At 48.7% G+C, this 26,378-nt stretch overlaps 1 protein-coding gene across 1 annotated transcript in view; it reads right to left on the reverse strand.

The window, feature by feature from the left end:
• Nucleotides 1-26,378, reverse strand: part of LOC137504387 (uncharacterized) — a 127,160-nt gene that overhangs the window by 65,056 nt on the left and 35,726 nt on the right. Inside the window, exon 2 of the mRNA XM_068232749.1 lies at nucleotides 7,549-7,627. Within this exon, the coding sequence (XP_068088850.1) occupies nucleotides 7,549-7,627 (79 nt within the window). The remainder of the gene's footprint in view (nucleotides 1-7,548; nucleotides 7,628-26,378) is intronic.

Here is a 26,378-nt window from a genome sequence, read left to right on the forward strand (position 1 = left end):
GGAATGGAGTGATCTTACCTCGCACCACAACATTTTTCCGCCCGCCCTTGCTGTTATGGTAGATTTGGGAAGAGATATTTTGGTAGTTTTTATCTTTACCAGGTGTTTGAGGGCATGGAAGTGTTGTCGTTGCTGCGTGGGATAGGGACTTTGGATGTCAAGTGCAGTCAGTACATTTTTGTGGTGAGGGGCCGTCTCGGTGCGGACTCTTCGGGTTAAGTGCCCATTACGTCTGGGAGGACCGCTTTTGGTAGGGACACGCTGTTCCATGGCTGGGGGGCCAGTTAGGCTGTGTAGCCAGTTTGGTGCTACTGGTGTGACGCCTGCAGTCCCTTTCTTGTGTTGTAACTGTGTGGCTGCTTATATTTCATGTTATGTTTACAAATTTGTATGTTAGTTATTTTTGTTTTGTTATATTTTAAAGAAAATCTGTAACGAAAAACGTCCCCTAGGGGGTACTCCCCTCGGGTGGGGAAAGCCTCCGGATCCTATTGAGGCTTCCCCCGTCCTCGGTCCCACGGCGGTGGAGAAAATCCTCCCGGAGCGGCGGTGATGTAAATATTTACCTCGTGGCTCCAGCACAGGCGCAGTATCCGCTCTTCCCACGAAGATAGGCGGAAATAGCCGATCTCCGTCGGACCGCTCCACTGCGCAGGCGCAAGTCTCCTGCACCTGCGCAGTAGAGCGGAGCCGAGATTGGCTATTTCCGCCTATCTCGGTCAGAAAAGCCGAAACAGCGCCCCCGCTGGAGCCTGGAAAGGTAAATATTGAACAGGCTGCCGGATTTGTCGGGCCGGCTTTGAAGGGCTGCAGCTATACCCCCGTGGGACAGAGGAGGACGGGGGAAGCCTCATTAGGATCCTAAGACTTCCTCCTCCCGAGGCGAGTACCCCCCAGGGGACGTTTTTCTCGTTACAGTGTCTCTTTAAGAAAGGGCTGCTTTGACCATTTTACTCCACCTTAAGGTGAGTAACACACACACACCATACAATTTTTTAAATATCTGTTCAATTTAAGAATTGCAATCAATTTCTCTGACTGATTGTAACATTTCAAAAATATGACCAATGTACCACACACATACAGTGGGCTTGATTCAAAAAACGGTGCTAACTGTTTGCACGCTGTAGAAAAAAGTTGTGGTCGCGCATTAACGAGATTTTTTCCGCATGTTAACGCTCACGTTTGCGCAATAAAATCATATTATTGCGCGAACGTTGATTTTTTCGCGATAACCGGTTTTTCAAGAGATCCGACGGCCATATTTATCGAACTGCCGTAAAATCGGATCCTTTTATTGTATCGTGTGTGGCCACCTTTAGCAGTGTTTATTTATTTGGGGGTTTATTGGTTATGCTGGGTGTTGGGTTTGTGGGAGTGTTGGAGATAATTTCAGCAGGGTGATAAGCTATGCCCTCTCAAGTGTCTCTTTTGGATCTAATTCATTCTGGATTAGCCTATAGCATTTTTCACCCCCCATTAGACAATCCAGAACATTATTCTGACAGGTTTTTAACTAACATTTGTCAAGGTAATGGTCTTAAGACTTTAGGTTTGAACTTCCTACTGCAAGTTTCACATGGATGGTTTGGGGTACGGATTCCCATGGGATGGCTCAAACTCCACAGGAGGTGCTTCTGAGAAAGTCAGGGGGGGACTTTTTAGTCTTTTAAAGTAAATTCATCCATAAAACTAGTACACACATGCCAGAATTGTCACCCAGTGGGGATCAGGAAATAATTCTGCAGCGACAATTCACAGAACGATGCTGAATGGACAAATACTGAGCCAGAGGCTAGCGATGTGTTCTGTTGCTATGGATGAAGAGCAGAGGGACCAGGATCAACAGATGGCGGAGCAGATTCAATCGGTCAGCGGGGCTAGTAAAAAGCATTGGGAGCGGTCTTGCTTGGGCATCGAGGGTCGTTAAGAATCTGAGAGGGCGAATCTTTAACTATGCCCGTTATCAGCTACTTCAGATGACGGTTATCACATGTGTGCACGTAGCTTATGATGGAGCAAAGTGTTCTGTACATGCAGAGAGGCACCCAGTATAAAAAGTTAGAACTCTTTAACCACTTGCCGACCGCACACTCATACCATGCGGCGGCAAAGTGGTAGCTGGAGGACCAGCGACTCACATCTGCGTCACCAGGTGCCTCCCTAATCTGATCGCGGCTCGCAGACTAAATGTAAACGCAGGATACTTTTGTCTCCTTTGTTTACATTGAACGGGCAGATCGGCGATCCACGGCCAATCAGCGGCCAGGGATCGCCGCCTGTCACAGGCTGCACAGGACGGATAGCGTCCTGTGCAGCGCCGATCACCAGGGGGGAGAGGGAGGAGAGGGAGGGGGGGAATTTCGCCGCGGAGGGGGGCTTTGAGGTGCCCCCCGCAACACCCAGGCAGGCAGGAGCGATCAGGCCCCCCCTGCACATCATCCCCATAGGGGGGGAAAAAGGGGGGCTCTGCCTGCAACCTGATCTGTGCTGGGGGCTGCAGAGCCCACCCAGCACAGATCATAAAAAAACACGCTGGTCCTTAAGGGGGGTAAAGGCTGGGTCCTCAAGTGGTTAAAGAGAACTTGAGCTGGGTTCTAATAATCCTATTAGCACATGGCTGTGTGATTTATGGGGGGACAGCAGAGCGCAGGGGGGCCTGGGGGGAAACAGTATAGCAACAGAGGCTGGGCATTATATGCAGACGCAGCCTCTGTGTGCTAATAGGATTCTTTGAACACACCTCGGGTTCTCTTTAACCACCCTGGCATTCTATTAAGAGCGCCAGGGTGCATGCGCAGCAGTATTTTTTAAAAAAAATGTTTTCCCTATCATGTAGCTAGCCTAGCGCTAGCTACATGATGCCCCGCTCCCTGCGCTATCCCTACCACCCATCCGATCGCCGCCGGCGCACTCGCACATAAGGAAATCCCGTTCTGAACGGGATTCCCTTTAGGGCTTCCCCCGTCGCCATGGCGACGATCGTGATGACGTCATCCGGCGTTCCGATCCACCCCGCAGCGCTGCCTGGCACTGATTGGCCAGGCTGCGCAGGGGTCTCGGCAGGAGGGGCGGCGGTTACGTGGCGGATAGCGGCGCATCGGCGGCGATCGGAATCAACACGCAAAGTGCTTTAAAAAAAATTTGTGATAAAACGGCCCAGCGGGGCCTGAGCGCGCCTTCCGGCGGTAATGGACGATCTGAGCTCGTCCATACCGCTAAGAAGGTTAATGAAGAAAAACGTGCAGGGATAATCATACAAAACCATCAGGAAATGCAGCTTACTTAGAACAGAGAGGAACACACAGAGAATACCAAATAATTCCATAAAGATCATCATCACATTTTACACACAGTGACATCTTGTGGTTGTTTTACTATACAGCAGTTTAATGTAATAATGTTGTTAAATCTCTAAAGGTGTCCCTAGGCCTCCTACAGATATGTGACTTTTAGGTTACAGATGATCCATGAAAAGCTAATTTATCCAACTTGATGCATTTTTTAAATACAGCTTTAAATTGGATCTGTCATATTCACCCCCTGCAGATTTTGATTGGACCAATTTTAGGCTGATTGCAAAAAAAAAATTGCATCAAGTTGAAACACTCATCTTTTTAATAATCTCTAACAACTTCTGCATAGTATGGTATGTTTACATGGGAGGACTGGCCAGGGGGGAAAGGGGGATATTTCCCCCCAGGCTGCCTCTCATTTAATGATTTAGGGCTGGTACAGTGCCTGGTGCTTTCATGTTTTTGTATAAAGCAATGTGAACCACTAGGCTGGCTGAGAGAAATAAACGCCCGATTTCAGAGCAATTAGAGGGCAGGCAAGCTGGTAAATATACACAGCATGATGCAGAGCAGAGGCTTGCCTGCAGGGTCCATGGGAAAAAAATCTGTCTAGTCTCTCACCATTGTTAAAATGACTGCATGTGCACAGCTACATAAGGTGTGTGTCTAGGTTGAAAAGTTTTTACAGTCATTAGACTCCAGAAGGGCTGCTTGCAGACAGTCCCTAGACTCCAAAAGGGCTGCTTGCAGGTGAATTCTGATGATAAAATCTGAATGCGAAGGAAACCCCAGCTGCTGTCCCTCAAGTGTTCTTACTGTATTTCTCATGTGACTACTGGCATATAGCACGTGGGGCACGTGTATGATGTCTTTTGGGCTTGGGCTGCGGTGAAAACGGGCCTCTAGTTTGTGTTTTCCCTCCAGGTCAAAAGGTCCCAGTCCTCCCCTGTATGTTTATATACTTTTATGCATACAGTATACGTGTGCATGTACTGTATGTGTATATGTGTATGTGCATGTGCGTGTGCGTGTGCGTGGTGTGTTGTGTGTTGTGTGTTGTGTGTTGTGTGTGTGTGTGTGTGTGTGTGTGTGTGTGTGTGTGTGTGTATGTGTATGTGTGTGTGTGTATGTGTATGTGTGTGTGTATGTGTGCATGTATGTGTGTGAGTGGTGTGTGTGTGAGTGGTGTGTGAGTGAGTGTGTGTGTATGTGTGCGTGTATGTGTGTGAGTGGTGTGTGTGTGGTGTGTGTGTGTGTGTGAGTGGTGTGTGAGTGTGTGTGTGTTTAGGGAGGGACCATCGGGACCCCTCTAGTCTAGCCCAAGGGCCCCGCTTCGGTCGCAACCTCTGCAACCCCTATTGCTAGCCGCGGAGGGGGGCTTTGAGGTGCCCCCCGCAACACCCAGGCAGGCAGGAGCGATCAGGCCCCCCCTGCACATCATCCCCATAGGGGGGGAAAAAGGGGGGCTCTGCCTGCAACCTGATCTGTGCTGGGGGCTGCAGAGCCCACCCAGCACAGATCATAAAAAAACACGCTGGTCCTTAAGGGGGGTAAAGGCTGGGTCCTCAAGTGGTTAAAGAGAACTTGAGCTGGGTTCTAATAATCCTATTAGCACATGGCTGTGTGATTTATGGGGGGACAGCAGAGCGCAGGGGGGCCTGGGGGGAAACAGTATAGCAACAGAGGCTGGGCATTATATGCAGACGCAGCCTCTGTGTGCTAATAGGATTCTTTGAACACACCTCGGGTTCTCTTTAACCACCCTGGCATTCTATTAAGAGCGCCAGGGTGCATGCGCAGCAGTATTTTTTAAAAAAAATGTTTTCCCTATCATGTAGCTAGCCTAGCGCTAGCTACATGATGCCCCGCTCCCTGCGCTATCCCTACCACCCATCCGATCGCCGCCGGCGCACTCGCACATAAGGAAATCCCGTTCTGAACGGGATTCCCTTTAGGGCTTCCCCCGTCGCCATGGCGACGATCGTGATGACGTCATCCGGCGTTCCGATCCACCCCGCAGCGCTGCCTGGCACTGATTGGCCAGGCTGCGCAGGGGTCTCGGCAGGAGGGGCGGCGGTTACGTGGCGGATAGCGGCGCATCGGCGGCGATCGGAATCAACACGCAAAGTGCTTTAAAAAAAATTTGTGATAAAACGGCCCAGCGGGGCCTGAGCGCGCCTTCCGGCGGTAATGGACGATCTGAGCTCGTCCATACCGCTAAGAAGGTTAATGAAGAAAAACGTGCAGGGATAATCATACAAAACCATCAGGAAATGCAGCTTACTTAGAACAGAGAGGAACACACAGAGAATACCAAATAATTCCATAAAGATCATCATCACATTTTACACACAGTGACATCTTGTGGTTGTTTTACTATACAGCAGTTTAATGTAATAATGTTGTTAAATCTCTAAAGGTGTCCCTAGGCCTCCTACAGATATGTGACTTTTAGGTTACAGATGATCCATGAAAAGCTAATTTATCCAACTTGATGCATTTTTTAAATACAGCTTTAAATTGGATCTGTCATATTCACCCCCTGCAGATTTTGATTGGACCAATTTTAGGCTGATTGCAAAAAAAAAATTGCATCAAGTTGAAACACTCATCTTTTTAATAATCTCTAACAACTTCTGCATAGTATGGTATGTTTACATGGGAGGACTGGCCAGGGGGGAAAGGGGGATATTTCCCCCCAGGCTGCCTCTCATTTAATGATTTAGGGCTGGTACAGTGCCTGGTGCTTTCATGTTTTTGTATAAAGCAATGTGAACCACTAGGCTGGCTGAGAGAAATAAACGCCCGATTTCAGAGCAATTAGAGGGCAGGCAAGCTGGTAAATATACACAGCATGATGCAGAGCAGAGGCTTGCCTGCAGGGTCCATGGGAAAAAAATCTGTCTAGTCTCTCACCATTGTTAAAATGACTGCATGTGCACAGCTACATAAGGTGTGTGTCTAGGTTGAAAAGTTTTTACAGTCATTAGACTCCAGAAGGGCTGCTTGCAGACAGTCCCTAGACTCCAAAAGGGCTGCTTGCAGGTGAATTCTGATGATAAAATCTGAATGCGACGGAAACCCCAGCTGCTGTCCCTCAAGTGTTCTTACTGTATTTCTCATGTGACTACTGGCATATAGCACGTGGGGCACGTGTATGATGTCTTTTGGGCTTGGGCTGCGGTGAAAACGGGCCTCTAGTTTGTGTTTTCCCTCCAGGTCAAAAGGTCCCAGTCCTCCCCTGTATGTTTATATACTTTTATGCATACAGTATACGTGTGCATGTACTGTATGTGTATATGTGTATGTGCATGTGCGTGTGCGTGTGCGTGGTGTGTTGTGTGTTGTGTGTGTGTGTGTGTATGTGTATGTGTGTGTGTGTATGTGTATGTGTGTGTGTATGTGTGCATGTATGTGTGTGAGTGGTGTGTGTGTGAGTGGTGTGTGAGTGAGTGTGTGTGTATGTGTGCGTGTATGTGTGTGAGTGGTGTGTGTGTGGTGTGTGTGTGTGTGTGAGTGGTGTGTGAGTGTGTGTGTGTTTAGGGAGGGACCATCGGGACCCCTCTAGTCTAGCCCAAGGGCCCCGCTTCGGTCGCAACCTCTGCAACCCCTATTGCTAGCTACGCCCCTGTACACATATATATTTATTTATTATGTGCATATGGTATGCTTTATGCTTTTCTAGGCGTGTGTGTGTGTATAAGTGTTATGTACTGGTATGTATATGTCTGCATGCATGTGGGAGGTATATATTATTATTATTATTATTATTATTTAGTATTTATATAGCGCCGACATATTACGCAGCGCTGTACAATGTATATATATATATATCTTGTCACTAACTGTCCCTCAAAGGAGCTCACAATCTAATCCCTACCATTGCCATATGTCTATATTATGTAGTGTAAGTACTGTAGTCTAGGGCCAATTTTAGGGGGAGCCAATTAACTTATCCGTATGTTTTTGGAATGTGGGAGGAAACCGGAGTGCCCGGAGGAAACCCACACAGACACGGAGAGAACATACAAACTCTTTGCAGATAGTGCCCTGGCTGGGATTCGAACCTGGGACCCAGCGCTGCAAGGCGAGAGAGCTAACCACTACACCACCGTGCTGTTTGTGTGTATATATGTGTGGGTGGTGTGTATGTGCATGTACCGGTATGTGTGTACGTATTTCATGACAAACATACACCCAGTGTGGCTGGTTTGGGGAAAGGGAATTGAAATTTCTAGATTTTTAACCTCACCTTTGTCAATCTGTGCAAGTTCCTGATTTTCTCCTTCAGAATCTTCACTGTCGTCCTCATCGCTCGGGGGGTATGTAATCTGCAGGAAATAAGAAAACAATAATATTGATAATAATTATACATAAGATGCTGCTATACAGGCATTACAAACTAGAAAACTTAAAAAAAAAATCTTGTCTGAAAGGCCAAATCACAATCGCTCCTGGAACCGCTTTTAAAAAAATCACAGGACTTCTGTGATTAAGAAATCATGAGCAGTTACTGAAATTGGAAAACTGCTGGTAGCGGGACCCGGGCCTGAAAATGAGTGGTGCAAGACAACAAAATGATTGGTACTCTCAAATCAAGGAGTCGTCAATCGTTCACCATACCCATACCTCCCAACTTTTTGAGAGGGACACTTCTAAAACAGCATATTTTTCTTATAAAAAATCTATTATATATAATCTATGATATAGATTAGGGGTGTGGCACCCCTAATCTATATCATAGATTATATATATTAGATTTTTTATAAGAAAAAAATGCTGTTTTAGAAGTCAAACTGCACTGGCCCTTTCTATCCTGGTTTCCTTCATATTAACATTTGAAAATAAGAAATAGGTCAATTTAGGCCTCTTTCCCACCAGGTCTTAGGGGACGTTATGGTTGCAACGCCTGGTGGTGTTCGAGGAGGACGCCAGAGTGAGCTGCGTTATGCAGCTCTTTGTGCGCACTGCGTCTCAGTGGCGCTGATTGGCTGGCGGGACCACGTGGTGGTCCCGCCAGCCAATCAGCGCACAAAGCGGCCGCTCCAGAAAGAAAACACTGCACGTCAGCAGTGCAGTGAATATTAATTAGCCATGTGGCTAATTACTGCGCATGGGCAAGCAGTCTAACGCAGCTAAAGCCCAGTATAACGCACAGCATGCTGCACTTTCACAGAACGTGCAGCGTTACACTGTATCGCAACGTAGGCACTGTGAACAGCCCATTGCTTTTACATTGCTGTGCGGTGGGCTGCGTTACAGGCTGCACTAACGTGCGCCTGTAACATCTTACTGTGAAATCAGCCTAAAGCATGGGAATAAAGTTTAGAGTCAATTAAATACATTTGTCAGTAGAAAAATACATCTATTTACACAGATTTGTACATCAGTCCTGAAATAAGGACAAATGAGGAGGAAAGAGGGACAGAGCGACAAGGGTCCCAAAGGCTCCCAAAGAGGGACTGTCTCTCCAAAAGAGGGTTAGCTATGCATACCAAGCCACCATAGTAAACACACACAGAGGAGATTCCAACCGGCATTCGCGTGGGCGGGGCCATACTTCTCTCTCTAGACCAGGCATGGGCAAACTTGGCCCTCCATCTGTTAAGGAACTACAAATCCCACAATGCATTTGCCTTTATGAGTCATGACTGTGGCCGTCAGACTCCTGCAATGCATTGTGTGACTTGTAGTTCCTCAACAGCTTGAAGGCCTAGTTTGCCCATGCCTGCTCTAGACAAACAGTCTAAGGCCCAGTGCACACCAAAAACCTCTAGCAGATTCGCAAAACGCCAGAGGTTTTTGAAGCAGATTTTCAGAGCGATTCTAGGTAATTTTCGAAACATGCCTAGCATTTTTTGGAGCATTTTTGTGTAGCAGATTTCAATATTGTTACAGTAAAGCTGTTACTGAACCGCTACTGTAACAAAAACGCTTGGAAAACCGCTTTGATCTAGCATATTTCAGAGCGGTTTTCCACTTTCATATACTTTAACATTGAGGCAGAAACACCTCAGAAATCGAAAAAATGCTGCAGCCCCGAGTTTTCATTTGTGGAAAAACAAACCGCTTTGGTGTGGACCAGCCCATTGAAATCCATTACCCAAGCGGTTTTCAAACCGCTAGTGGTTTTAAAAATGCTCATGAACCGCTCTGGTGTGCACCATCCCTTAGAGAGGATAAAAGTTTCAGGCTGGGAATACACTTAGCAGAAACGCTAGCGTTATGGAAAACGCAGCATTTTTGCCTGCAATGGTAGTCAATAGGCTGCAACAAAAAAACGCATATTAAAAAACGCATACGCATTTCGTATGTGTTTTATAATATGCGTTTTTAAAACCGGTTTTGTTTCATATTTTTCAAAAACGCACATGATGATGTCAATGTGGGCAATGTAATGCATTTTGTGTGCATTTTTCATGCTTTTTTTTAATGTTTTCTGATGTATTTCCAGTTCCTCTTTTTTGGTGATTTGCATAAAATGTTAAAGAAAAATGCATGGAAAACGCATACAAAATGCATATGCAAACCGCAAATGCATTAAAACACACGCAAAACGGTAAAAAAATGCATATGCGGAAAAAACTCAAATGCAGAAAAAACACACTACAAACGCAGAAACGCACATGACAGAAAACGCGACCTTTCACGCACTGACAAGTGTGCACCAGCCTCAGTGAGAGGAAGTAAAGTGTTCCATATCTGTTTCTGGGGGAAGATCATATTCATTATTAGAGAAATACAGAAATACAGGTGAAATAAACTAAATTATGATAAGCACACAGTATTTACACAATGCCAACATTTCAGCTGGATTTTAGCTATGTACATTGTTTTTTTCAGTTTGCTTAGCCAGGTCTGGCGGAGTTCCTCTGCTTACTAACAAGGATGTTTGTATTCCAAGCAAGTTATTTGGCTGTGGGGTCCAATGACACAAAAAGGTTAATAAACTTCCTAGAGCTCACAGCAAGCACAGTAATAGAAACGCCATTCGCCCAAACACGATTAATGGATGACTTATTACAGCGGCCAGAAGATTCCTGGAAAGATCCGTCACCCGTAAAATCTGTTAGAAGCGGTTTTTTACTTGGACGAGCTTTCCAGCGCGCTTCCCAGCCTCGCACACACTGACCCAGAATAGAAAAATGCACATCTGGAAGCCGAAAAATGAAACCCTCCACTTGTTTACACTCCGGAATCGCATTCATCCCTTCTGAAACCTGACTTGCTGCCACTGGTCAACCAAGAGGCCAGCAATGCTGCATGGAAGAAGAAATAAAGGCAAACAAATCCCCAAAAAACTAAGGGAACCTGAAGTGAGAGGTATATGGAGGAGGCCATATTTATTTCCTTTTCAGTAATACCAGTTGCCTGTCAGTCCAGCTGATCCTCCACCTCACCTCTAATACTTTTAGCCATAGACCCTGAACAAGCATGTAGCATATCAGGTGTTTCTGACATTATTGCCAGGTCTGACAAGATTAGCGGCATGCTTGTTTCTGGTGTTATTCAGACACTACTGCAGCCAGATAGATCAGCAGGGCTGCCAGGCAACCGGTATTGTTTAACAGGAAATAAATATGGCAGCATCCATATACCTCTCACTTCAGTTCTCCTAGTTCAAGTACACACATGCAAGAATGTGAGAATTGTCGCCCATCATGGATCAGGAAAGGACCCCTCGGGCAACAATTGGGGACACATCCATAGCCTTGAGGCTAGCGATGTGTTCTGAATCTATATAGGGGGCAGAGGAACGCCGTAGGTGAAAATAGCATTGCGATCAGTAATGCTCGGGCATTGGGGGCCGTTATAGATCCGACAGGACAGATCCTTAAAGAGGACCTCCAGAAAGAAAGTTATATTTACCTGAGAAGTAGAGTTGGGCCGAACGGTTCGCCGGCGAACGGGGTTCGCGCGAACTTAGGTGGTTCGCGTGCGGGTACCGCACGCGAACCTTTTGCGGAAGAAGTTCGGTTCGCCCCATAATGCACCTGAGGGTCAACTTTGACCCTCTACATCACAGTCAGCAGGCCCAGTGTAGCCAATTAGGCTACACTAGCCCCTGGAGCCCCACCCCCCCTTATATAAGGCAGGCAGCGGCGGCCATTACGGCCACTCGTGTGCCTGCATTAGTCAGAGTAGGGCGAGCTGCTGCAGACTGTCTCTCAGGGAAAGATTAGTTAGGCTTAACTTCTTCCTGGCTGCATACCTGTTCTGTTCAGTGAGCCCTCAGCCCACTGCATACCTGTACTGTGATCCTGCCACTGCATAGCTGTTCAGTGATCCTGCCACAGCATACCTGTTCTGTTCAGTGAGCCCTCAGCCCACTGCATACCTGTACTGTGATCCTGCCACTGCATAGCTGTTTAGTGATCCTGCCACAGCATACCTGTTCTGTTCAGTGAGCCCTCAGCCCACTGCATACCTGTACTGTGATCCTGCCACTGCATACCTGTTCAGTGATCCTGCCACAGCATACCTGTTCTGTTCAGTGAGCCCTCAGCCCACTGCATACCTGTACTGTGATCCTGCCACTGCATAGCTGTTCAGTGATCCTGCCACAGCATACCTGTTCTGTTCAGTGAGCCCCCAGCCCACTGCATACCTGTACTGTGATCCTGCCACTGCATACCTGTTCAGTGATCCTGCCACAGCATACCTGTTCTGTTCAGTGAGCCCTCAGCCCACTGCATACCTGTACTGTGATCCTGCCACTGCATACCTGTTCAGTGATCCTGCCACAGCATACCTGTTCTGTTCAGTGAGCCCTCAGCCCACTGCATACCTGTACTGTGATCCTGCCACTGCATAGCTGTTCAGTGATCCTGCCACAGCATACCTGTTCTGTTCAGTGAGCCCTCAGCCCACTGCATACCTGTACTGTGATCCTGCCACTGCATAGCTGTTCAGTGATCCTGCCACAGCATACCTGTTCTGTTCAGTGAGCCCTCAGCCCACTGCATACCTGTACTGTGATCCTGCCACTGCATACCTGTTCAGTGATCCTGCCACAGCATACCTGTTCTGTTCAGTGAGCCCTCAGCCCACTGCATACCTGTACTGTGATCCTGCCACTGCATAGCTGTTCAGTGATCCTGCCACAGCATACCTGTTCTGTTCAGTGAGCCCCCAGCCCACTGCATACCTGTACTGTGATCCTGCCACTGCATACCTGTTCAGTGATCCTGCCACAGCATACCTGTTCTGTTCAGTGAGCCCTCAGCCCACTGCATACCTGTACTGTGATCCTGCCACTGCATACCTGTTCAGTGATCCTGCCACAGCATACCTGTTCTGTTCAGTGAGCCCTCAGCCCACTGCATACCTGTACTGTGATCCTGCCACTGCATAGCTGTTCAGTGATCCTGCCACAGCATACCTGTTCTGTTCAGTGAGCCCTCAGCCCACTGCATACCTGTACTGTGATCCTGCCACTGCATACCTGTTCAGTGATCCTGCCACAGCATACCTGTTCTGTTCAGTGAGCCCTCAGCCCACTGCATACCTGTACTGTGATACTGCCACTGCATACCTGTTCAGTGATCCTGCCACAGCATACCTGTTCTGTTCAGTGAGCCCTCAGCCCACTGCATACCTGTACTGTGATCCTGCCACTGCATAGCTGTTCAGTGATCCTGCCACAGCATACCTGTTCTGTTCAGTGAGCCCCCAGCCCACTGCATACCTGTACTGTGATCCTGCCACTGCATACCTGTTCAGTGATCCTGCCACAGCATACCTGTTCTGTTCAGTGAGCCCTCAGCCCACTGCATACCTGTACTGTGATCCTGCCACTGCATAGCTGTTCAGTGATCCTGCCACAGCATACCTGTTCTGTTCAGTGAGCCCTCAGCCCACTGCATACCTGTACTGTGATCCTGCCACTGCATACCTGTTCAGTGATCCTGCCACAGCATACCTGTTCTGTTCAGTGAGCCCTCAGCCCACTGCATACCTGTACTGTGATACTGCCACTGCATACCTGTTCAGTGATCCTGCCACAGCATACCTGTTCTGTTCAGTGAGCCCTCAGCCCACTGCATACCTGTACTGTGATCCTGCCACTGCATACCTGTTCAGTGATCCTGCCACAGCATACCTGTTCTGTTCAGTGAGCCCTCAGCCCACTGCATACCTGTACTGTGATACTGCCACTGCATACCTGTTCAGTGATCCTGCCACAGCATACCTGTTCTGTTCAGTGAGCCCTCAGCCCACTGCATACCTGTACTGTGATCCTGCCACTGCATACCTGTTCAGTGATCCTGCCACAGCATACCTGTTCTGTTCAGTGAGCCCTCAGCCCACTGCATACCTGTACTGTGATCCTGCCACTGCATAGCTGTTCAGTGATCCTGCCACAGCATACCTGTTCTGTTCAGTGAGCCCTCAGCCCACTGCATACCTGTACTGTGATCCTGCCACTGCATAGCTGTTCAGTGATCCTGCCACAGCATACCTGTTCTGTTCAGTGAGCCCCCAGCCCACTGCATACCTGTACTGTGATCCTGCCACTGCATACCTGTTCAGTGATCCTGCCACAGCATACCTGTTCTGTTCAGTGAGCCCTCAGCCCACTGCATACCTGTACTGTGATCCTGCCACTGCATACCTGTTCAGTGATCCTGCCACAGCAAACCTGTTCTGTTCAGTGAGCCCTCAGCCCACTGCATACCTGTACTGTGATCCTGCCACTGCATAGCTGTTTAGTGATCCTGCCACAGCATACCTGTTCTGTTCAGTGAGCCCTCAGCCCACTGCATACCTGTACTGTGATCCTGCCACTGCATACCTGTTCAGTGATCCTGCCACAGCATACCTGTTCTGTTCAGTGAGCCCTCAGCCCACTGCATACCTGTACTGTGATCCTGCCACTGCATAGCTGTTCAGTGATCCTGCCACAGCATACCTGTTCTGTTCAGTGAGCCCTCAGCCCACTGCATACCTGTACTGTGATCCTGCCACTGCATACCTGTTCAGTGATCCTGCCACTGTATACCTGTTCTGTGAACCCGCCACTGTATACCTGTTCTGTTCAGTGGACCCGCCACTGTATACCTGTTCTGTGAACCCGCCACTGTATACCTGTTCTGTTCAGTGGACCCGCCACTGTATACCTGTTCTGTGAACCCGCCACTGTATACCTGTTCTGTTCAGTGGACCCGCCACTGTATACCTGTTCTGTGAACCCGCCACTGTATACCTGTTCTGTTCAGTGGACCTGCCACTGTATACCTGTTTAGTGAACACGCCACTGCATACCTGTTGTGTTCAGTGAACCTGCCACTGCATACCTGTTCTGTGAACCCGCCACTGTATACCTGTTCTGTTCAGTGGACCCGCCACTGTATACCTGTTCTGTTCAGTGGACCTGCCACTGTATACCTGTTCTGTTCAGTGGACCTGCCACTGTATACCTGTTTAGTGAACACGCCACTGCATACCTGTTGTGTTCAGTGAACCCGCCACTGTATACCTGTACTGTTCAGTGAACCCACCGCATCAGTGCGCATACCTGTGCAGTTAAGTGAACCCACCTACCTACGTGAGTGCACGCAGTGTGATATACCACTCCGTGCATACCCGATATGGACAAAACAGGTAGAGGAAGAGGAAGAGGTAGTGGCAGAGGCAGAGGAAGGCCACCCGGCAGGTCTGCGCGAGGTCGTGTAAATGTAATTTCGTGTGGACCTGGCCCACAGTACAGTGCTCGGAAGAAGGCACGTCCCATCACCTCCCAAGATTGTCAGGACGTGGTTGAGTATTTAGCGACACAGAACACCTCATCTTGCTCAGCCACCAGCGCTACTACTAGCACCACTTCCGCTGCATTTGACACTTCGCAAGAATTATTTAGTGGTGGTGAAATCACTGATGCACAGCCATTGTTACAGCCAGATGAATTTTCACCAGCTCATATGTCTGCGTTACGCGACAACACTATGGATGTAACGTGTAAGGAGGATGAAGGACCTACACATTTGGATTTTTCTGAGGCAAGCGAAGCTGGGCAGGATGATTACGATGATGACGATGATAGGGATCCTCTGTATGTTCCCAATAGAGGAGATGAAGAGGGGGACAGTTCAGAGGGGGAGTCAGAGAGTAGTAGGAGGATAGAAGTTGCTGAAAGAAGCTGGGGCAGCTCTTCGTCAGAAACAGCTGGTGGCAGAGTCCGGCACCATGTATCGCCAGATTCGCCACCTATGTACAGCCAGCCAACTTGCCCTTCAGCATCAGCTGCTGAGGTGCCCACATCCCAGGGTGGCTCAGCGGTGTGGAAATTTTTTAATGTGTGTGCCTCAGATCGGACCAAAGCCATCTGTTCGCTCTGCCAACAAAAATTGAGCCGTGGAAAGGCCAACACTCACGTAGGGACAAGTGCCTTACGAAGGCACCTGCAGAAAAGGCACAAACAGCAATGGGATGGCCACCTGAGCAAAAGCAGCAGCAGCACACAAAAGCAAAGTCACCCTCCTTCTCCTCTTCCTCCTTCAGGTGCATCATCTGCTTATGCCGCTCTCTCCCTTGCACCTTCACAGGCACCCTCCTCCACTCCGCCTCTGCCCTTGAGCGGTTCCTGCTCCTCTGCCCACAGCAGCAGTCAGGTGTCCGTGAAGGAAATGTTTGAGCGGAAGAAGCCACTTTTGGCCAGTCACCCCCTTGCCCGGCGTCTGACAGCTGGCGTGGCGGAACTGTTAGCTCGCCAGCTGTTACCATACCGGCTGGTGGACTCTGAGGCCTTCCGTAAATTTGTGGCCATCGGAACACCGCAGTGGAAGATGCCAGGCCGCACTTATTTTTCCAGAAAGGCCATACCCCAACTGCACCGTGAAGTTGAGAGGCAAGTGGTGTCATCTCTTGCGAAGAGCGTTGGGTCAAGGGTACACCTGACCACGGATGCCTGGTCTGCCAAGCACGGGCAGGGCCGCTACATTACCTACACAGCCCATTGGGTGAACCTGGTGGTGAACGATGGCAAGCAGAAAGCGGCGGACCAAATTGTGACACCTCCACGGCTTGCAGGCAGGCCTCCTGCCACCTCCTCTCCTCCTGCTACATGCTCTTCGCTGTCCTCCTCCTCCTCCTTGGCTGAGTGGCAGTTCTCCTCTCCAGCTACACAGCCCCAGCTCCGCAGGGCCTATGCTGCATGCCAGGTACGACGGTGTCACGCCATCTTAGACATGGCTTGTCTCAAAGCGGAGAGTCACACTGGAGCAGCTCTCCTGGCTGCTCTTAAGAAACAGGTGGATGAGTGGCTGACCCCGCACCACCTGGAGATAGGCAACGTGGTGTGCGACAACGGCAGCAATCTGCTTGCCGCTTTGCATATGGGGAAGCTGACACACATACCCTGCATGGCACATGTCATGAATCTGGTGGTTCAAAGATTTGTGGCAAAGTACCCTGGCTTAGCGGATGTCCTGAAGCAGGCCAGGAAGTTCTGTGGGCATTTGAGGCGCTCTTACACAGCCATGGCACGATTTGCAGAAATTCAGCGTAAAAACAACATGCCGGTGAGACGCCTCATTTGCGATAGCCCCACTCGCTGGAACTCGACCCTCCTCATGTTCTCCCGCCTGCTAGAACAGAAGAAAGCCGTCACCCAGTACCTCTACAACTGGAGTAGAACGAAACAGTCTGGGAAGATGGGGATGTTCTGGCCCGACAACTGGACAATGATGAAAAATGCATGCAGGCTCATGCGGCCGTTTGAGGAGGTGACCAACCTGGTGAGCCGCAGTGAGGGCACCATCAGCGACTTAATTCCCTACGCGTACTTCTTGGAGCGTGCTGTGCGTAGAGTGGCGGATGAAGCTGCGAATGAGCGTGACCAGGAACCGTTACGGCAGGAACAGGCATGGGACCAATTTTCATCAGACCCAGCTGTTTCCTCAACACCTGCGGCAGCACAGAGGGGGGAGGAGGAGGAAGAAGAGAGGTCATGTGCAGAAGATGAGTCAGACTCAGAGGATGATGAGCAAGGTGTTTCTTTGGGGGAGGAGGAGGAGGAGGAGGGGACAGCGGCAGGAGAACAACCGCAGCAGGCGTCGCAGGGGGCTTGTGCTGCGCAACCTTCCCGTGGTATTGTTCGCGGCTGGGGGGAGGAGGTTGACTTACCTGACGTCACTGAGGAAGAGCAAGAGGAGATGGAGGGTACTGGATCCGACTTTGTGCAGATGTCGTCTTTTATGCTGTCCTGCCTGTTGAGGGACCCCCGTATAAAAAACCTCAAGGGGAATGAGCTGTACTGGGTGGCCACACTACTAGACCCTCGGTACAGGCACAAAGTGGCGGACCTGTTACCAACTCACCGGAAGGTGGAAAGGATGCAGCACATGCAGAACCAGCTGTCAACTATGCTTTACAATGCCTTTAAGGGTGATGTGACGGCACAACGCCAGCAAGGTACCACTGCCACTAATCCTCCTCCCGTGTCCACGCAGTCAAAGACAGGACGCTCCAGCGATCTCATGGTGATGTCGGACATGCGGACGTTCTTTAGTCCAACGCCTCGCCGTAGCCCTTCCGGATCCACCCTCCACCAACGCCTGGAACGGCAGGTAGCCGACTACCTGGCCTTAAGTGTGGATGTAGACACTGCTGTGAACAGCGATGAGGAACCCTTGAACTACTGGGTGCGCAGGCTTGACCTGTGGCCAGAGCTGTCCCAATTTGCCATCCAACTTCTCTCCTGCCCTGCCGCAAGCGTCCTCTCAGAAAGGACCTTCAGCGCAGCTGGAGGCATTGTCACAGAGAAGAGAAGTCGCCTAAGTCACAAAAGTGTTAAGTACCTCACCTTTATAAAAATGAATGAGGCATGGATCCCGGAGGGCTGCTGCCCGCCCCAAGACTAAGTCAGTCCCCGCACATACAGCATCTCTGCCTGCACGCCGTGTGACTGGCTGCCTGGCCTGCCCCAAGAAGACTAAGTCGCTCCCAGTCCCTCCACACAGCATGTCTGCCTGCAGGCCGCTTCACTACCTTCTCCGCCACCACCAACAGGGTCCGGGACTCCAGGCGGATTGCTGAATTTTTTAGGCCGCTGCTAGCAGCGGCCGCTGTAATAATTTTTCGGGTGCGTGTACATGACTGCCTAATTTTTCTGGCTGCACTGCGGGCAGCTGCAACAACAAAAAAAAAGGCATGAACATGCGCCCATTCCCCTTCGTGATCATTACCTTGCCGTGGTGAAGGGGCTTGCGTATCACAATGGAGCAATGACCGGCGCCTAGATGAGTGTCTCGGGGGGCACACCCACGATAATAAGGTCGTTGCCTCATTGTGGTCAGACCAAATTTGATCAGCTGGACAGTCACTGTTCTGTCATTCAGCTACATCAGCCAGGTGACTGACCATATGGGCTGTAAAGCCACCAAAACCTGCACTCTCGCCATGGTGCGCACCAGTCCAGCACGGCCGTCACTACACAAACAGCTGTTTGCGGTGCGTTACACGATGAGTTTGGTGCGTCAGTGTGAAGCAGTACCTTAATTACACTACCTGATTGATGTATACACATGCAAGATGTTTGAAAGCACTTTAGGCCTGTCATTTAACATTCAATGTGATTTCTGCCCTTAAAACGCTGCTTTGCGTCAAATCCAGATTTTTCCCGGGGACTTTTGGCATGTATCCCACTCCGCCATCCCCCCCTCCAGGTGTTAGACCCCTTGAAACATCTTTTCCATCACTTTTGTGGCCAGCATAATTAATTTTTTTTTTCAAAGTTCGCATCCCCATTGAAGTCTATTGCGGTTCGCGAACTTTAACGCGAACCGAACCTTTCGCGAAAGTTCGCGAACCCGGTTCGCGAACCGAAAATCGGAGGTTCGGCCCAACTCTACTGAGAAGTCTTGTCCCACGATGCCGTCCCGAAGTCCCTGCATCACCCGACTTCCGGTGCCTGTGCCTCCTAGAGCAGCATGTAACAGTAGTTGGGAGTATGTGGCAGATTTATAAATGTGCTGATCATGTATTTATATAGCACTGACATCTTCTGCAGCACTTTACAGAGTACATAGTCATGTCACTGACTGTCCCCAGAGGAGCTCACAAGCTAGTCCTACCTACCATAGTCATAGTCTAATATCCTACCATATTATTATTATTATGTATTTATATAGCACTGACATCTTCTGCACGACTTTACAGAGTACATAGTCATGTCACTGACTGTCCCCAGAGGAGCTCACAAGCTAGTCCTACCTACCATAGTCATAGTCTAATATCCTACCATATTATTATTATGTATTCATATAGCACTGACAATCTTCTGCGGCACTTTACAGAGTACATAGTCATGTCACCGACTGTCCTCAGAGGAGCTCACACTCTAATCCCTGCCAGAAATCAGGCTTTGTATTTAGGAGCAGCGTCCTGCTGGGAAGAAGAGCTCACCCTCTGCAGCGCTGTCATCTGGCCGTCTGCAGCCTCACCTGTGTCAGGAATGTCATTGCGTAACAGAACGTCAGGTGACGGCCTCGCCATGCTCAATCCACCCAGCAATAAAGTGGAATAAGCAGAACACATGGTTTATATAACAGCTGTAGAACCGCCAGCTGCAGCGTGCCCTGCCAGTTGCCAGTTTAGTCAAACTTAGGTAGGTCAGGCTCCTTTCCTCCCCAAAGAAACAAAAATGTTCCTGGATTGGTGACATTAGAGAGACAATGAATGAGGTGGATTTTTCAGTGTTCTCTGAAAAGTGCTGCATTTACTGTCCGCATTACATTGTACTACATCGCTCCAGAAAATGCTGCAAAAATTGATACAAAAAGGCATTTCAGGGCTGGAACCCACTAGGGCGCTTTTGGCAGCATTTTGGGATTGCCGACAATCTCTGGCAATTCCCAAAAACACTTTGCCAATGAAAATGAGTGGTGGAGAACCCACCAGTGTGATTGCGATTAGGGTTAAATGCAAATTGCAGGACATGCAGCATTTTGAGCGCTGCAATGCTGTGTATAGTAGCAATGTAAAAATCGCCTTTCATTGCTTGGCGGGCAAGAGACTGTAAATTTAAATAAATTTAAATAAAGATATTTATGCTTACCGGGTGTCCGTATTTCTGGCTTCCGTCCAGAGCCCTGCCCCCTAGCAGAAGAGGTCACAGGTGCTTCTCCGATTGGTCCTAGAAAAGCACCTATGACCTCCTCTTTTAGGGGGTGGGGCTAAGGATAGAAGCCAGACACCTGGCAAGTATAATACAATTTATTGGAAATCCGCAAATTGTACAGCCTCGTTTCCATCTGTGCACTTCTGTCCGCTTTTTATCAGCACATCAATGTTACAGATTGATACATGTTGATGACAAGCGGACAGAAGCGCATAGATGGAAACAAGTTACTGTACAGAGCTTCTAAGTGTCGGAAATTGTGAGCGCAATCGCCCTAGGTATCCCTTACAATCACTGCAGCAATTCCTAGTGGGTTCCAGAGAAACTCCGACCAAGAATCAAACTTTATCCCAATCAGTAGCTGATAACCCCTTTTACATGACAAATCTATTGCATTTCACAAACAGACCATCAGGGGGCGCTGTATGACTGATTTTGTGATGAAACCCCTCCCACAAGAAGCTCTGGGACTGCGGTACTCTGGGCAAACTGCCACAATGTAACAATGTTCACAGACAGGAATTAGCTGTTCACAGCTGTCTCTAATAGCCAAAACAGCTAGGAGCAGCTACATAACCTGCCCACAGTAAAAATGTCACCATGTGATAAATTTCAGAATGTAAATCTGGGAGAGGAAAGATTTTACAATGAGCAAACACTGACTAAATCCTTTATACATAATTATTGTAAAAATTAAGCACTTTTTTTATTACATTATTTTCACTGGAGTTCCTCTTTAAGCAATTTTAATTGCAATTCCTGATTTGTAGTGGGCCCCAGCCCTAATAATAACGTGATCTGCAGTTTGTAGACTCGATCCTGGGCATGCTGTGTTACTGAACTGCAAGATCCAGCACAACTTAGTAAAATACTATTCTAGGGACCGAACAGTATATTTAGCATGGAGAAAGCACAAACGTAAACCTTTTTGCATCAATCACGTATAGCTTCTGCAGATAAAAATCACATTTTACCTTATTCTCACTGTAACAGGCAGGCTCTGGTTGCCTGTATCTGTGCACCTATCCGTACAGGCTTAACATCATATGCTAGTTTTCTGTTAGCAGCACTGAGGTCTTAGGGCCTGTTTCCACTATCGCGAATTTGCATAGCCAATACAAGTGGATGGGAATGTTTCCACTTGTCAGGATTTCTTTGCGTTTTTCTGTGCAGAAAAAATCTGCACGGCAGAGTCATCAGAATTCGCATGCCGCATACCGCTATGCAATTCGCATACAATGTATTTAATAGGGAATTCGCATGCGGTTTTGGTATGCGAATTTTCATGCGAATTTGCATACAATTTCGCATGGAATCAATGGAAAAGCACACAGGCACTGCCATGGTTAAATTTGCATATATCGTCATCCATGCAAAATCGTATGCAAATTCGCATGAAAATTCGCATATAACCGCATGCGAAATTCGAAAAGCCAATCCATTCACCGCAAGGGCCCACTGACACTACAGCCATTTGTAGGCGATTCCCGCTAATCACTAAAGCGCTAGCGTTTTTTAAAGTGCTAGTGCAATGGTAGCTATATGGCAGTGACCTCACTGCCGTGATTGCCGCCGATCGCAGGCGTTTTGCGATTAGTGCCAATCGCAAACATGTTGCACACAGCATTTTGCCGCGGTTCTGGAGCAATCGCGGTACAGTGCTTAAAAAAAAAAATCGCTGATAGCGATCGTCGGGAATCGCAGGAGTGTACAGTGATTTTACCGTGAAGCGTGGTAAAATCACCCACGCAAAACAGTAGCGCTAAGCACCACCGTTTTGCCCATTTGAATTGTGAATGGGCCCTAAGAGCCCTTTTCCAAGGCAGGAAATTGCAATGCTGAATCGCAAAATCAGAAAACGCTAGCGATTTTTAAATGGCTAGGGTTGCTAAGAATCGCGATGGGTATTTTCTACCGTGAAATTGATTTTTTCATTTGCTAAATTTGACTTTTTTGATGGGGAAAAATGCAGTATCATATCTTAAAGTGTAGCTGTCAGGCATAAATTCAAAAATCAATTTGATCAATCAAAATCCATTTTTATCTGGTAAACAGGTATTAAGGATGCTAACCAAGCAATCCAAAAGTTAAAATCACTATTACTTTTCTTGTTGATAAATGATCATTCCCCAGTTTACCTGACTCTTATTTGGTACGTTGCCGCAAAAAGGAAGTTGCAGGGTGTGCTGGGTTGTCTTTTTTTGCTTCTGTACATTAGTTAAGTCTGAGGGGAAATAAAGAAAAAAAAAGACAACCCAGCATGCCCTGCAACTTCCTTTTTCCGCCAACGTACCAAATAAGAATCAGGTAAACTGGGGAATGATCATTTATAAACAAGAAAAGTAATAGTGATTTTAACTTTTGGATTGCCTGATTAGCATCCTTATTACTTGTTTACCAGATAAAAATAAAGAATTGATTTTTGATTTTATGCCCGACAGTTACACTTTAAAAAAAATAGAAACCTATGCGGAACACCTGTTTTGTACCCCATAGGAAAGTATTAAATGCAATTCACGTGAAATTTGCGTACAGTATGGGAGAAAATCCAACATGCTGTGGGATTGTAAAATGGTACATTGCAAATCACAGAGACCTGCAGATTGCAATGTGGCCCATAGACTTTTATAGGCTTCTTTTAGGCTGCTTACACACTAAGACGTTACAGGCGCACGTTAGTGCGCTTGTAACGCTCCCCCAACGCACAGCAATGTAACACAAGTGGGCTGTTCACACAGCCCACGTTGCGTTACATGTAACGCTGCACGTTCTGTGCAAAGTGCAGCATGCTACGGCGTTAGAGTGGCTATAGCCGCGTTAGACTGTTTGCACATGCTCAGTGGGGGGCGAAGAGGAGGCGGGGAGATGCAGCTACAGTAGCCGCGCACATGGCTACTTAATATTCACTGCACTGGCGGCCGCTGATTGGCCGGCGGGACCACGTGATGCGGAGTGTCTCGCTCCGCATCACGTGGTCCCGCTGGCCAATCAGCGCCACTCTGGGAGACATTATAGGACTCGAGCCGCCTAACGCGGCTCACTCTACCGTCGGCTCTTGCAGCACCATACGTTGTGTTAGGTGCACGTTATACGACCTTAAAGAGACTCTGTAACAACAAAAACCTCCCCTGGGGGGTACTCACCTCGGGTGGGGGAAGCCTCCGGATCCTAATGAGGCTTCCCACGCCGTCCTCTGTCCCACGGGGGTCTCGCTGCAGCCCTCCGAACAGCCGGCGACAGAGCCGACTGTAGCTTCAATATTTACCTTTGCTGGCTCCAGCGGGGGCGCTGTGGCTGCTTTCGGCACGGAAATAGACGGAAATACCCGATCTCCGTCGGGTCCGCTCTACTGCGCAGGCGCCGGAAACTTGCGCCTGCGCAGTAGAGCAGACCCGACGGCAATCGGGTATTTCCGCCTACTTCGGAGCCGACAGCCGTCAGAGCGCCTGCGCAGGAGCCAGGAAGGTAAATATTACGTCACCGCTGCACGGAGGGCTACAGCGAGACCCCTGACGGATGGAGGACGGCGTGGGAAGCCTCATTAGGATCCGGAGGCTTCCCCCACCCGAGGTGAGTACCCCCCAGGGGACATTTTGTCGTTACAGTTCCTCTTTAACGTAGCACCTAACGCAACGTCTTGGTGTGCAAGTAGCCTTACACTGCAAATCGCAATTCTGTTTTGCGATTCCGGCGATCTAGCAACGCAAGAAGAAAAAAAGCATGCAGTACTTTTATTTAATCGCATAAAATAATCGGAAATCACATGTAGTGTAAAAGAACCCTAATGCTGGGAATACATGGGCCGTTTCTCCAGCAGATTCGAGCCGCTGCCTCGATTCCGGCTCGTCCCCGCGGGCACTTCTTATCAGCATTTTGTTTTATCCTATTGTTTTGCCCGCCGGAATCGATCCGGCGGGTGATTGGACGCGTCGGAAATTATCCATCAGCGGCTCAATTGATAAGAAAACCAGGTCCGTGTATGCCTAGCATAAGGCCTCATTCACACCTAAAATCGAAACACAGAGGCAAACATTTTGCGTTTTTGTGCGTTTTTTTCCTCTCTCCCGGCGTTCCACTGTGCGCTGCGTTTCTGGTAATAGTGCTTTTATAAGATCTTTTCCCAGAAAGGTTTTGTAATTCACTCTCTGACGCAAGTCAGGAAGTGAACTCTTTGACCTGGAAAATAATACAATGTATTTATTCTTGAAAACACAATCGCTGCACAAAGCGATTTTGTGAGCGTTTTTCCTATACCTTTCATTATAGCAAAAACTCCACAAAAATGGTACAGGCAGCGCTTTCCTGAGAGGATCAGAAACGAATCGCTCAGCTGTGAACTCTCTCACAGGGAATCATTGCACAAGCGTTTTTAGGGCGGTTTTGAAAATCGCCTGCGCTTGAAAAAAGGGCAAAAACGCCCTTAGTGTGAATGAGCACATAGTGCGATTTTGCGTGTACAATTTAAACAGGTGTTCTCCCAGCCTTAAACAATACCAGTTGCCTGACTGGCCTTCTGGTCCATTTAGCTGCAATAGTGTCTGAAGAGGGACTGTCCCTCCGAAAGAGTTGGGAGCTATGAACATCTGATATGCAGCATGCTTGTTCAGGGTCTAAAAGTATGAGAAGCAGAGGATCAGCAGGACAGCCAGGCAACTGGTATTGTTTAAAAGGAAATAATATGGCAGCCTCCATATCCCTCTTGCTACAGGTGTCCTATAAAGCAAGCCTGATTGTTATTGTGTGAGCAAAACCAGCTCTGGCCGGTCTGTGCTGCGCGGGCGGCTCTGCAGAGAACATGGCAGGGGAGCCGCGTGCAGCAGCTGCTGCAGCAAGGCATGCTGGGATCAGCTGTCTCCCTGGAGCGCTGCCAAGTTTCACTTCTCCCGTTTCTCTGCGCAGAGGATGCAGCTGGGCAGCGAATGTCCGTTAGAAGTACAGGCAATACACCCAGGGGTGCCTGATGTGTACCACACAGAGCTTACAGAGGAGACCAGATCACTTCTCACTGTCTATGCCTACAGGTCGGAATATCGATATATTCTAGATTACGGAGATGACCACTTAAAGCGCACCTGAACTTAGAACTTCCTCTCTGCTCTAAATGATAAGCAACAGCATAATAACCTTTAACCCCCTTGGCGGTATGAAAAATACCGCCAGGGGGAAGCGCAACAGTTTTTTAAAAAAATTTTTTTTTTTTTATCATGTAGCGAGCCGAGGGCTCGCTACATGATAGCCGCTGCTCAGCGGCATCCCCCCAGCCCCGCCGATCGCCTCCGGCGATAGGCGATCAGGAAATCCCGTTCAAAGAACGGGATTTCCTGGAGGGCTTCCCCCGTCGCCATGGCGACGGGGCGGGATGACGTCACCGACGTCAGCGACGTCGGGACGTCATTGGGAGACCCGATCCACCCCTCGGCGCTGCCTGGCACTGATTGGCCAGGCAGCGCTCGGGGTCTGGGGGGGGGGGGGGCGCGCGCCGCACCGGATAGCGGCGATCGGGCGCGCGGCGGCGGCGATCGGGGTGCTGGCGCAGCTAGCAAAGTGCTAGCTGCGTCCAGCAAAAAAAAAATTAAGTAAATCGGCCCAGCAGGGCCTGAGCGGCACCCTCCGGCGGCTTACCCCGTGTCACACACGGGGTTACCGCTAAGGAGGTTAAAGAAAAACATTTCCTTGTTACAGCTGATACAAATCCTACAATAAATCTGTGGTTTTTCTGCTTCCTGCTTTCATGGAAGTAGACATAGGGTTAACATCCTGTGTTTACAAATCAGCTGCTCGGCAAAGGCTGCCAGCTGACACAGCTGAAAGATCAAATTACACTTGTGATAACTCACAGATGAGGGGGAATTGGGCTAAACTCTCTAAATACACACAGGGTGCATGTCTCTGTGTTTTCCTTCTGTCCTGTGCAAGAGTTCAGGTCCACTTTAATCAGGTCACTCTGCAGCCAAAAACAACAT

The sequence above is a fragment of the Hyperolius riggenbachi genome, chromosome 4 (genome assembly GCF_040937935.1).
Source record: "Hyperolius riggenbachi isolate aHypRig1 chromosome 4, aHypRig1.pri, whole genome shotgun sequence".
Lineage (NCBI taxonomy): Eukaryota > Metazoa > Chordata > Amphibia > Anura > Hyperoliidae > Hyperolius > Hyperolius riggenbachi.